Source organism: Ascaphus truei, chromosome 12, assembly GCF_040206685.1.
Source record: "Ascaphus truei isolate aAscTru1 chromosome 12, aAscTru1.hap1, whole genome shotgun sequence".
Classification (NCBI taxonomy): Eukaryota; Metazoa; Chordata; class Amphibia; order Anura; family Ascaphidae; genus Ascaphus; species Ascaphus truei.
Genome location: NC_134494.1, coordinates 26,089,748 through 26,103,468, shown reverse-complemented (window position 1 = coordinate 26,103,468; position 13,721 = coordinate 26,089,748). Strand labels below are relative to the sequence as shown.

Below are 13,721 nucleotides of genomic sequence, written 5' to 3'. Positions count from 1 at the left end.
GGAGGAGTGCGGAGGCTGAGGGAAAGCGGGTGCTTTCCCTGGCCTTCGTTCGTGCGCCGTCTGGGGGCGTGTCTATGGGCGGGCCAGAGACGTCACGGAGCTGGTTCGCCCTCATTGGGCGAACCGCTCACGTGACCGCCCGATTGCACGAAAAATCAGTTTTGACTTCCGCGTGCATACGCCCGCACGCTGCATACGCCCGCACGCTTAGGCAGTCTGATCGCGCAGCGTGCGGATGCGTCAACGCGGTCTGGCCTTCTATGGGCGCAGCCTTATGCACCTTTCTTCAAAAAGTCTCCTGTAACCATGGGTAATGTTTGCTTAACTTTAATGTAACTTATTTTCCGGGACGCATGACAGATGTCCATTAGAAGTCCGTCTCTTGTAGCCCCGCTGGCATGATATGTGCTTACAGGTTTCTCTGCATTTTTGTGGAGCAGAAAGGATGTGTTAGCTAAACAAACAGAAAATATTTTGTTGCTGATAGCCGTTAGAACAAAACACAAACCATAAAACGCAGCTCCCATCAGGATAAACCTCGGCTTGTATAATCAAATAACCATTGCTCATCTTGTTTAGACAGGCCTTATCAAGGTCAACAATACATTTTTCATACCGCACATTTTATTGTACTCTCTTAAAACAAACAGAAATGTTTTCTATAATCATTTTAAGAGATAGTTTGCTTTGTTTGGTGCCAGATCAAGGCACGTTGGATGCGAGTTGTACCTCGACTATTATGGTAAAGTCTTGTACCCAAGCTTCTATGTTGAATGTAAACTCCCACCCACAAAAAGATCTAGTCATCATATAAAGTATACCTGACTATATAGCGACACACATTAAAAAGTCAAACACATTCTTCTTAGGCTGCGCTTGCAGTGCCGGCACGAGACGGTGCGTCAAAACTAATGTATCAACACCGTCGCGTGCGCTTATAGTAGGCGCAACGTATTGGTCGCGATCGCTGGAAGTCACTTCAATTTGATTTTTCCAGCGACCGCAGCGTGACGTTAGCGTTGCCACAGAAATGCAAATGAGGTCCTTATAGAGCTTTACTGTTAAATAACGGCAGTGGTAACATCTGGAAGAAAGAAGTTTCGGCGCCACAGCAAGTGAGAGACATCCAAGGTACTTCCGGATTAGTAGAAAAAAAACTTTATTGAAGACACACGGCTACACCACGATCTCCCCCTCAACGCGTTTCACGCTATAGAACAGCGCTTCGCCAAGACGACGCTGTTCCATAGCGTGAAACGCGTTGAGGGGGAGATCGTGGTGTAGCCGTGTGTCTTCAATAAAGTTTTTTTTCTACTAATCCGGCAGTACCTTGGATGTCTGTCACTTGCTGTGGCGCCGGAACTTCTTTCTTCCACTTCCTATCTTCAGAAGGCTTCACGTCGGGCATTTAGAGGTCCGTTATTGTACTCTCCTTCTCCATCCCATGTGACCATACTGACACCTGCGGGTGCAGGGACTAACTGCCGGAGCGCAGGGCAGGTTTTCTTTCTTGAGTGGTAACATCTGCTACAACTGCAGCAAAGTGCTGTATTGATGGAAGTGGATGCTTGAACATGTCTTCTAGTATTGGAGATAAAGATGAATACAGTACTGTAAGAAGTGACTGTGTTTAGGAAAAAAACAAAGCATTGGAGAAAGTCAACAACAATGCATCAAGACTACGAAGTAAGCAAAAAGTATTTAAAACGTTGCTTTTCAATAATAATGACTGGATGTCAATGTATATACAATGTAAATGCTGATACAAAATATCCAAGTATCCGTGCGTGAGCAGGGTAATTCCTACGGGCTGAGCATTTGAAAACTAGGCATATAATGCGAACTGCTTTCAAAGTGACATGCATTAGTGATTGTAATAAATCCAGGTGCACTGTGGATATCTTGGGGATAGAAGCCGTGAACTCCCCCGTTTTCACTCACCTCTGTCACTTGTCCCATTGAGTGTAAAATACATCAAATGCAACGGTTGATGGTTCTATGAGTAGGATCATTGCATGAGAATATACAACTGCATGATGAAAAGCCAAGTTACTCACTCCTTTTAACGGTCCACGTGGATTTGTCGGCGTGCTCCAACCGATGTAGGCGACAGGAAAAAATGGTTTGTATGGTGGTGCACTGCGATGTAACAGAACTGGACTACCGGTGTATTCAATTAATCACCTTGATAAAGAGCTAACACTTGAAACGCGTAGGTGGGGGAATTTTTGTCTGTGTATGCTGTGTTTTCCCATGTTGCTAATAAATTAGCTTTGTTTTTCACTTTGGGAACGCTCTCCCTACTTTTTTGATAATTTGTACCTGCTGGAAAGTAGTGCTTGGTCTTTTTTGGCGACTGTTTGGGTGTATTAAACACACAGGATTTTAATGGCGCTTTCTTACAGCGCAAAACGTGTTAAGAGTGGCTCTCGTTTGTTTGCATATGTGCCATTAATATGTTGTGTGTTTAGTACACCGGAAGTCCAGTTCAGTTTCGCCGCAGTGCACCGCCATACAACCATTTTTTCCTGTGTAGGAAAAACACGGTTGAGATGTGTTGGGGGTCTGACGTTTGGCAGTAAAGTGGGTAGAGTTGTTCGGTCAAATGGTTATTATCTAGTTTGTATATGTTTCTGTGTTGTCTTGGCAGTAGTCATGCTTCCCTGTACAGCATTTCACACCACAGCATGGTTAAGCATGTTGCACTTATTGGGGGCACGTAGACATCTTAAGGGGAGCAGATTTTGGCACTCACACACGATCAGGTATCCTTTGAACCATGGTGGCAGATTGAGGGTACGCAGCTGGATGCAGCCAAACGTAGAGTAAAGGATAGTGTTTTCACTAGTTGTACTTACTCAAAAGTTACTTCATTTATATAAGTGGGAAATTAAACTAAGATCTGTTAAATAATCAATAATAAAAATGAGCTGTCACTGCGCTCATTGGATATATTGCATCAGCTGAAGTTGCTTTCATTTGTACTTTAAGCTAAAGGCTTATTTGCCGTTTGTAATATCGATTCTTTGTGGATAGTATTATTACCGTTTATTTGTAAAGCGCCAACATATACCGCAGCGCGGTTCAATGGGGGTACAGCAATTTGATAATTACATGCAAATAAGGACAAACATGCACAAACGGACACAGAGAGGTAACAAGGGCCCTGCTCGCGAGTGCGTACAGTAAAGGAATTCCCATTGTTTCTGTGCTGCCAGAGCAGTATTACTTGCTGGGAATGAGTCCGTTTCAGAAGCTGTAAGTTTCCAGTTTTTCTGTCCTGCATCGTGTCTGTTTTAGGTTGCTGGCATGCGATCTAAATATTTTGGGAAGAATAGTTGAACATGTACATGCCTTTTTCTCAAGCCTTGCGTCTCGTTCATTGAAAACAAAACGTATTTGGTGTGCAGCTTATTCACACATTTTGTTGCACTAGCTCTGTTAATGATGGAAGAGCCTGCAATGCATTTGTTTTTGCAGTAAAAAAAAAATATTAAAAATGATTAAGAAATGTTAAATAATTTTGCAAAAAGTGAGCTTTTTAAAAAAAAAAAAAAAAAAATACTTTTTTCTTGGAGATAAATGAGATTATTCCATTTACCTAATCAGAACAGAACATTGCTGAAATGTTTATTTTTTATTTTTTTATTTTTTTATTTTTAACAAACAACAATGTGTGATCAGTTATATTTCTACAATGGAAGACGTGAATGCTAGAAATGGCTAGAATATTCCATAGTTATCTTTCTTTTAAAGGAGTAGTCCAAGATGGCAAATTATTTTGTTTAATGTTAATAATGTGTGTGTGTGTGTGTGTGTGTGTGTGTGTGTGTGTGTGTGTGTGTGTGTGTGTGTGTGTGTGTGTGTGTATATAGCAGGGCATCTCCATAGCTGAACCCTGTTAATTTCAGCTCCCGAGATCCCCTACTTCCAGAGATAAAGACCTGTGAATTAGGTGCTGGTAGCTGCTCTGGCTCAGCAAGCAGGGCTTTAAAGTTTGAAGCTCCCGCGTCACATGGGCCAATAGGAAGCTGCACCGATGACATCACGGCATCCTATTGGCCCGCAGGCCAGGAAGTATCGGAACAGCAGTCATTGCGAAATCCCTGCTTGTCGAGGAGCGTGACTACCAGCACCTAATTCGCAGGTATCTCCGGAAGCAGGCGGTCCCTGGATCTGAAATGAAGGGGTTTCCGCTCTGGAGACCCCTTGCTTCAATGCGGGAGAGTGTATGTATATATGTACGACACACACATTTTCTTTTCAACCCCATCATTCTGGTACAGGTTGATCTTGGTTTCATCTGTCCAAAGAATGCTGTTCCAGAACAGGGCTGTCTTTTTTAGATATTGTTTGGCAAAGTCTAATCTGCCCTTTCTATTCTTGAGGCTTATGAATGGTTTGCACCTTGTGGTGAACCCTCTGTATTTGCTCTCGTGAAGTCTTCTCTTTATGGTAGACTTGGATAATGATATGTGAAAAAGTGGTGTTGTCTAATAGCGCTCAAATCTAGATTGTGATCTTTTAAATAAAAGATCTTAGTGAACAATATAATAAAGTGAATTTGCAGTGATTTAAATACATCTTATAGTGTTCAGTGACTATAAACATAGAAAAAAAAATATATTATGTGAATAAATATCTTTGTACGATGCTGCTCAACCTCAATCCAGGATTTCATTCTTAATCCTCATGATATAGCGATGTCCAAGGTGGTTAGGGAGCGCATGGAAAAGAAGAAACATATACAAAATAGTGCAATATGTCTACAACTTCAGGTAAGGAATCCAAATTTCATTCATCCAATGAATTGAATACTCACAGATTGAACTGTGGCAACATGTATATAAAGGTATCTTTAAAGTTGCAAGTTTGTTTCTTTACGTCAACCCCAATGTTGTGCGGTTCAGGGAGGTTTCTTAAACGCTTGCAGTGATAAGAGAAAAGAGCAGGCATAGTGTAGACTGTATAAAAGTTTATATCTGATTAAAATAATGCCAGATTCACTCACATGGTTCCCAAATAAACAGTTTGATCTCAATGATCTACACCGCCGACAAGATGTTACGAAGCAGTCTCCTCACTCGATACACTGGAGGGTTCCCGTCTCGCACGGCTCGCGTACTTCCGGGTTGCAGGGAAATCTCGCGGTGGTTTGCAGTCAGTCGGTGATAGCTTTGGTGACACTCTACGCGTTTCTCCTCATCCGAGGTTTCTTATATATTCTTTTTATTTTTTATTTAAAAATCTAATTCTAAATCAAGGTCGGTCATTACTTGCTAATGTTACTAGATATATACTTTTCTTTGTTTGCTACTATAGTAGTCTAATAATAGCCGTAACATCATATATTTTCAGGTTACTTATGGACAGTATGCCCAGGGGGTGATTTAAATGGAGTACAAAGATATGGGAATTTTTGATCCAAGTGATATTCAGGAAATGTTAGTAAGAGTGGAGCGCGTGTTCCCCTCTTGCCCTGAATAGCTGGGTCATTGAATCTTTCTTCTATTTTTCATTTGTATGAGGAATGCTGGCATTGATACTTATTGTCTTTTTATTTTTAAGGATTCTCATGTGGATTATAAAACTTTTTGTGCAGCTGTAAAACTGCTCAAGAAAGATGCAGCCCTTGTAATTTCAAATTGTATGTTTTGTAAGCATTTACGTATGTAATGTATATTGTAGCTGTCTTGAATTAAAATCCATACCAACAACCCTTTTAGTTAACAGAAACAAGGAAAACTTAACTTTGCACCTAAACACAACAGTCCGAGTTGTAAAATCTCAAGTAATTGGATACCAAGTGAAAGGGAACTGATTTAGCAAGTGCTACTGCAGTGGTGCGCAAACTGGGGGGCGCGAAATTTGTATGGGGGGGGGGCGGTCGGTTGCAGAGGTCCCGCGCTCTTCCCCCAGGCATTTAAATGAATGCCGGGGGATCGCGTGAGGCCTCTGCAACAACAAAACTTACCGTGATTCAGACGCGTCTCCATGGCAACGCGGCGTCATTTGGGGTCACGTGACGCTACTGCAAGGTAGGAGAGGGGGCGCGAGACCGGGGGAGGCCTGGCAGGGGGACACAGCTTCAAATCTTTGCGCTCCCCTCTGCTATTTTATATCAGGGCCACTTAACTGGCCTCAGACTGGCCATGAAGGGCCTTGATTTGACCCGAAGTGTCTCTACAAATAATTGATGTCACACTCTACCCCCCATTGTACCGCGCTGCGGAATATGTTGGCGCTTTACAAATTAACGATAACAATAATGATGACAAACAAGTGCAGACAGATGCAGAAGGTAATGAGGGCTCTGCTCCTAAGCTTATTGGTCTTCTGCTTCTACGTATTTTCTAATCTGGCCCATATTTGAGGAGCCGTGCTCCATATGGTTCATTAATAGCTGGTGGTCCAGGACTGGACACGCATCTACTTGAAAATTCACACATTCATTTGAGCAGCTTGGAATTTCCCATCCGTGTTCCTGAAAGCATTGCCTGGTGGAGAATCTAGCAATAAATCCTTCAGTGATTACTTCAGCACAATAGTACAAGCCTTAGGATGTCACTGGGCTGATTTGCAAGTTGGAAATCAGTACTATGCTATAGGCTCGTAAGTATCAGAGTTAATCGTTTCAGGATAAGGAAGACCAAAAGCAGGCCTGTGTGTGTGGTCTCGTTTCTTAAAAAGCTAATAGGTCTGTTAAAGTCAGACCACAAAAACAGAATGTGCAGGCAAGCCAGGCCCTGTAAGAGGGCTACCAGTTTCTGTCTGTTGTGTAAACCAGCGTTGCGCAAACTGGGGGGGGGGGGGGGGGGGCGGGAGGAGGGGGGGCGGTTGCAGAGTTCCCGTGCTCTTCCCCAAGGCATTTAAATTAAATGCCGGGGGACCGCACGAGGCCTCTGCAACCTCTACTTACCAGGATTCAGCCGGATTCAGGACGCTTGACTATGGCATCGCGGCATCAAATTACACCGTGGGGTCATGTGACGTCACGGTTGCCTTGGTAACGTGGCGTCAAATGACGCCGCGGGTCATGTGAAGTCACACAACCCCAACTCTGCGCGAGGTAAGGAGGGGGCGCACAACGGAGGAAAGCAGGCAGGGGGGGCACAGTAAAAAAAAAGTTTGCGCGCCCCTGGTGTAAACAATGCCCTGATACTTTTCACACCTCATGCATCACACTCATTTGAGTAGAAACGGCACCAATTACGCTATATGTTAATGCATGCTAAAATAAGGTATGATACCTACTTGAGGAGCACATGTAGTGAACGGTGGGCTGCCATTTCCAATGGGGATTTCAGAAGACCACAATAACGTGCAGGGTTTGTTTAGCGCTTGTAATGTATTTACATTCTTTGCTCTGGTCCAAACAAAAATCCGAAATATTTGGCAAAAAAATGTAGAACTCATTGTAGCCGTTCTGCTTCAAACTTGGGACTTCAAAGTGAAATGTGCCTATGGTTTAAATATTTTTTTTTTGTTCTGCCAACCCTGATTTTCCATCCACACACACATACTCTTTTAATAGATTTTCAATTTGCGTTTCCCATTATACAGTATTTTACCAAATAGAAATATAAATGTTGCAATTTCTGTAATAGATTTCAAATCTAAAATAGTCACTTTTAATTACTCATAATGTACCAATTTAGCATTGTACAACACTTGAATGCAATCAATTTAATTCTATACTTATTCAAATGTGTAAATGACAAATATACAGTCTAGAACAGGGGTGCACAAACTTTTTGCCCTTCACCCCTCTGCCTGCTCTCCCTCACTGCTCTCCCCCACTGCTCGCTCCCCCCCTCACCTTGGATCAAGTGTCAGATGACGCCACGTGACCCAGCTGCGTCATTTGATGCCGCATTGTTGTCTGAATCAAGGTAAGTGAGTTACAGAGGTCTCGTGCGGTCCCCCGTCACTTAATTTAAATGCCTTGGGAAAGAGCGCGAGGCCTATGTAGCCACGACCCCTCACCCCCCACCCCCTCCAAAAAAATCTTGTGCCCCCCAGTTTGCGCACCCTAGTCTAGAAGATGCTTAGATGTTTTATGTCGCTTTTGTGGTCCGAAAATTGTAGCTATTGGGGCATGTTTATTAAGGAGCTCTTATTTACAGAGACTTGTGAATATTAGTCTAAAAAATACAAAAATCTGGAGAAACTTGCAGTATACAGTATGTATACTTTGTCCGAGCTATTCTTTTTGAGATGCTCCATTTACTTCCTGTTTTCTAATGTAAGGATAATGTATTGTTTTCTATTGAAGTGACTAGGAAGTTTGGTGAACACACAATGTATGTCGTCTAAAATGTATATTACACACTCTGTAATCAGGATAAAAAGAGACTTGTGATTTGTGTCAAATATGGAAAGGATCTGTTATAAATCCTCTTGGCACCATCATTTTGTAGAAGGACTTGGGGGAGGGAAAGCTTTTTGCAGCGTATGGATGTGTGATTTTGATCATGCTTGTCTGGGTTTCTATAAATCAGACATCTATTTACAGGTGAAGTGGCAAAGGATAACAGATTGGAGGATTAACCCGAAAGCCATGATTTTGGCAGGGTTTTCACATCGCATGCGATCAAGTTTTGAATTATTATAATTGCCATAGAGGCATTTAAGGACATGAGTTATTTCTGTATTTATAACCGCTTTGGAGGTTTACAACATGCCAACACTCAACACTGAATAGGTTGAAAAAACAGAACGTGAATCCCTGCGCTTCTCCCATTGGGCTAACAATAAATGGGGAAATAAATATACATAGTGAAACCTAAGTCTGTAAGACAACGGAGACTTTTGGTTACATCCTTTGATCAAATAATGACAAGCCTGCAAACCAACGTCAAGGTAAGTCTCAAAACTGGTATATACCAGTGAAGATACTTACAAGAAAAGTGAATTTACAGGGACCTTACTGGGAGATTATATACCTGAAAAGGAGGGACTAACCTCCCACAAGCTGCTCAATAAGCAGTTACAGTGGATTGGCGAAATACATTAATCACACCCTAATAGTGGTGCCAACTAGAAGTGTGCTGCTAGGGATTTAATTCGGCCCAACAGAAAATGTAAAACAAATATGTAGCCTGGCTGTGCTCAAAGCTGTGACCATGCAGCAAGCTTAAGCCTATAGGGAACCATGTTAAAAATGGTTTTGGAGCAAAAAATGGCACTGCGTGCTCATTTGCATGTCATTTCCCAGAATCCCTTGCTGCAGTGGAAGTGTTGTGTGCTGGGTGATAATGGTGAAGGGTGGGGTTGCAGACCTGCCTTAGACATGCAGATGAGCATACAGTTATATTTACATATTTGTATATATATATATATATATATATATATAATATATATTCATCGCACTTCTCTGTGAAAGGAGCATGCTGCTGGTGAAAAGATTGACCATACATATGTGAAAAAACAGAAAGTGAATCCCTGCAGTTCTTCCATTGGGCTAACAATAAATGGAGAAATAAATATACATAGTGAAACCTAAGTCTGTAAGACAAAGGAGACTTCTGTGAAATATACCCTGAAGGGGATAATAACCTAAGCATAAGCGTATGTAACTTAGTGCAGTTAAAAACTGGTATATACCAGTGAAGAGGTGGAAGCTACTTTGGAACCTTGACTTTAAGCCGTTGGCAACATCAATGGTTTCCAGAGTTTATCCACACGTTTTAGAAGCATTGTACAATGTTTAAAGGACGGACTTGAAGACTCTGATAACGGGCTCTAAAATGAGCGCACGATGTCAATTGTTGGCTTCCCGCAAATTAACAAGTCGTCTAAAAAATTATCATTTTGTGTTAAATAGATTGTACAGAGAAGTCTGTAGATAGTATGTGAAATAATCTATTCGGAGACAACTTAATCTCACATAAAAATAGTAGTATGCATTTGTTTTGCCTTGAGAATAAGAAAATAGTATTCAAGCACATTTTTTGTAACCGTGCACATTTTCAAAAACATTTAGGCCCAGATCCTCAGAGGTTCGTTAGTGGAGTTAACATGATGTTAACATAACGTTATGCCTTGATGTGTATCTTCAGTAACGTTTGGTTGTCTTGTTTTTGACCGTATTGAGCATTGAGTTCATAATAACGGACCTTGGTAACAATGATATCCGAAATAGGTGTTTCCCCTTAACAACAACGCCTATCTAAGGTGTGTGAAGGTTAACGCAGTGATTTAACGAGAAGTTAGGCAAGTCTTACCCAACAGTGGCGTTACTCCCATGCAGAACCTGAAGTATGGGGTTTGGAGGGTATGCGGGGTAGAGGCAAAAACCCATGTTTCGGGGTCTGGGTGGGAGTAACGCCACCTTCAGGTAAAACGTGCTTAATTCTATTTCAAGCTAACTCAAAGTGGTGCCAATATAACATGACATTAAGCCTGTGCTAATGAGATAACGACCATTGATTTTGCATGTAATTAGCTTTGTGGATACGAGTTAACCTTGTCCGGTCTGGATTTTGCCAACGTGATGTTATGAGCCCTGAGGTAACAGACCTCGTGGATTTGGCCCTTCTAGGAAAGCTCTTCAGCTTCTTTATATAAAGTTGGACCTTTCTGTGTTTTCATTCTTTTGTGGGCTAGATGTCAGTCATTAAACATGTTGCTAGTCTATGGTTTTCTCCATTGCTTATTGATTGGTGGGAGGGAAGCAACGGCACAGTGTGCCTCATAACAGGGAGATGAGACGGCAGGCAGACAAAATATGGTGGAGGACCAGTGTTCAAAATAAACCAGTGTGCTACCCTTGTTACAATGCAAGGCACATAGTAGAGTCAATATTTAATTATCCCATCATTATCATTAATTTGCACAGTTCTTTAACACTAAGGGGCTTATTGATTAAACTACGATAGAGTTCCATGGGAGTTTCCGTGTCATAGTGATACGATTGGCACTATCATAGTTTAATGCAAGGGTGCTCAACTCCAGTCCTCAAGCTCTCCCCCCCCAACAGATAAGTTTTTCAGGATATCCCTGCTTCAGCACAGGTGGCTCAATTAGAGGTGTAGTCAAAGGCTGAGCCTTTGATAGAGCCTCCTGTGCTGAGGCTGGGTTATCCTGTAAACCCGACCTGTTGGGAAAGGGGGGTGGGGGGCGCGGCTTGAGGCCTGGAGTCCCCCCTGGTTTGAGTAACCCCATGAATGTCATAACCATGTGCCACTTGTGCAGTAATGTTCGTTAGGAAGTTATCTTGTTTGCTCTTAATCTAACGTTTTGGTTTTGTGTCGATGCTTCCGTTATTTATGGCGGCTTGCACATACCGAGTGAATTTTAATGTTTGCTTTCTTTTCTAATAGTTTTGTCAGCCTGGCGGATGGCAGCTATCCCGCGAGAGAAAACAACCGACGTTCTTCGTTGTGGTCCTAACGGATATTGATTCGGATCGCCACTACTGCGCATGTCTGACTTTCTACGAGGCTGAAATCAACCTACAGGTAATAATGGCAAAGCAGATAACAATTTTATATATATATATATATATATATATATATATATATATATATATATATATATATATATATATATATATATATATATGTGTGTGTGTGTATATATTAAGGCAGGGGTGCGCAGGGCGTGAGATTTTCTGGGGGAGGAGGGGGCGGCAGTTACAGATGTCCCGCTCCCTCCCCCCAAGGCATTTAAATTAAATCGGGGTTATTTGTATGCTGGTTTAAAAAATAAATCTTGGCTGTTAACATGTTTTCTTAATATTGATTTTTAGGTTGCCATGTAGTGTGAGTTCATAATTGCCTCTATGAAGTCTTAGCTGGAAATCTTATCAAAACACTTGGGAAACGTGTAATCCAAATGATTACAATATAATTGAAGAATTGTCTGAGATGTATACTTTTTTTTTCTTCTTGTGATTAACAGTTCTTTTATGAATCATAGCGAAGTAATATTTTGGCTTTGCATTTCTTGTCACACATTGTGAAAACGAATCGCATGATAAGTTACTCAAACTGCAAGTGGGATACACAGTATTAGGAGTTTGTTGTTGTTGTTGTGTAAGAATGGCTAAAATAAGTCTCAAAGATTTGGCACAACACAAAATCGAAAATATGATTCATTGTCCATTTATTGCTCGTTATAAAAGAACCAAGGGGGTAAAATCATCCTGTAACCCAGGGGTGGCCAACTCCAGTCCTCAAGGGACATCAGCTGGTCAGGTTTGAAGGATATCCCTGCTTCAGCACACTGATTGAGCCACCTGTGCTGAAGCAGGGATATCCTTCAAACCTGACCTGTTGGTGGCCCTTGAGGACAGGAGTTGGCCCCCCTGCGTCGAACTCTTGTACAATTAAAGCTTCTGCCGAGTCCCTTGTTTAGGGAATCTGAGTTTTTCCATATTATTAAATGGAAATGTGAAATTGGTCATTTAGAAGAACTTTGAAAGCCTGAATCTACATTGGGTTGTGTGAGTGAACGTGCACCAAAGAGCTTTGGGATGTATGCTACAGCTCTAATCTATTGTATTGAATTTGTGGCAGTTTTAAATGTAAGGTTTTTTTTTCTTTTTTTCGCTGGGTGGAAACCAAGAGTAAAACACTATTTTCACTATTTTCAGCTCCAGCTCCCTCCCCCCTTCGTTCCCGGGATAATTACCACCAGTGTCGTTACTGGGTTTAAATCTCCCCACTGGGAAACAAAATGGTTACCCAATCTCGGGCCAATAGGATCAATTGGGGGGGGGGGGGGGGGGGGTGTGCCTAGAGCAGAAAGTAGTGGGGTCCAACTCGGAATGACCATCTGAGTTGGGGGTTGTTTAGGATGGACTGCTCCTTTAGTGGAAAACAATGACCGGTGAAGTCTTTTTTGAGCCTCTCTATACATATTCCCTGCATAATTATTGCTTTTACTATATATATATATATACTATATATATATATATATATATATATATATCTATATATATATATATAGATATATATATATATATATATTTTTTTTTACTGTATTTATTAACAAATCGATGAGTACACGTGGCCCGTTTAAAGGGAAACCCTGTTGTGCCTTTCTGCTTTGGAGAGCTATTGACTTATTTTTGCAGAGGCTCTTTATAAAACGAGCACCGCAAGGACGTTCTAATAACTGCGTAGACGCAGTCTTAATTACTGCAACGTTCAACACTTCGTTACCATGTATTGCATATTCTGCAGTATAATACTTAGATTTCAAGCTCTTCGGGGCAGGGACTCCTTTTTCGTAATGTTACCTTTACGTCTCAAGCGCCTATTCCCTTTATGTGTTATATGATTGTCACGTGTATCACTGCTGTGAAGCGCTATGTACCAGGTTGGCGCTATAGAAATAAAGGCATACATAATTCTCTACTGTTTTCAGCCCTAAATTACAAAAATGTTAAATATATTTTAAGTCATGAAAAACAAACAAAACAAAAAACATTCAATGTAGTACAGAAGATGTTATATGGCTTTGTGCTGTGATGTTAGTGGAATTGTTGACTTTTAAGAATGCAAAAGGAATGATAAACAAGAGTTGAAATACACACCTGCTTCCAAAAAGCCTAAATAATGTAAATAACGACATCAGAAATATAAATCACTTCGTGCCTCACAAGTCAGCTTACATTTATGACTCCCGTGAATCCCTCGTCACACTCCGTTATTTAATCGACATTCTGCATGAGTCTCAGAAATTGCGTATTACAGGGGGGATATGCGGCCTTA

General features: G+C 41.4%; 1 protein-coding gene across 4 annotated transcripts in view; it reads left to right on the top strand.

Moving 5' to 3' along the window:
- SBF2 (SET binding factor 2) overlaps positions 1 to 13,721 on the top strand; it is a 344,966-nt gene that overhangs the window by 101,560 nt on the left and 229,685 nt on the right. For all 4 annotated transcript variants that reach the window (XM_075567087.1, XM_075567085.1, XM_075567084.1 and 1 more), the window contains exon 3: positions 11,325 to 11,462. In XM_075567087.1, coding sequence (XP_075423202.1) covers positions 11,325 to 11,462 — 138 coding nt within the window. The remainder of the gene's footprint in view (positions 1 to 11,324; positions 11,463 to 13,721) is intronic.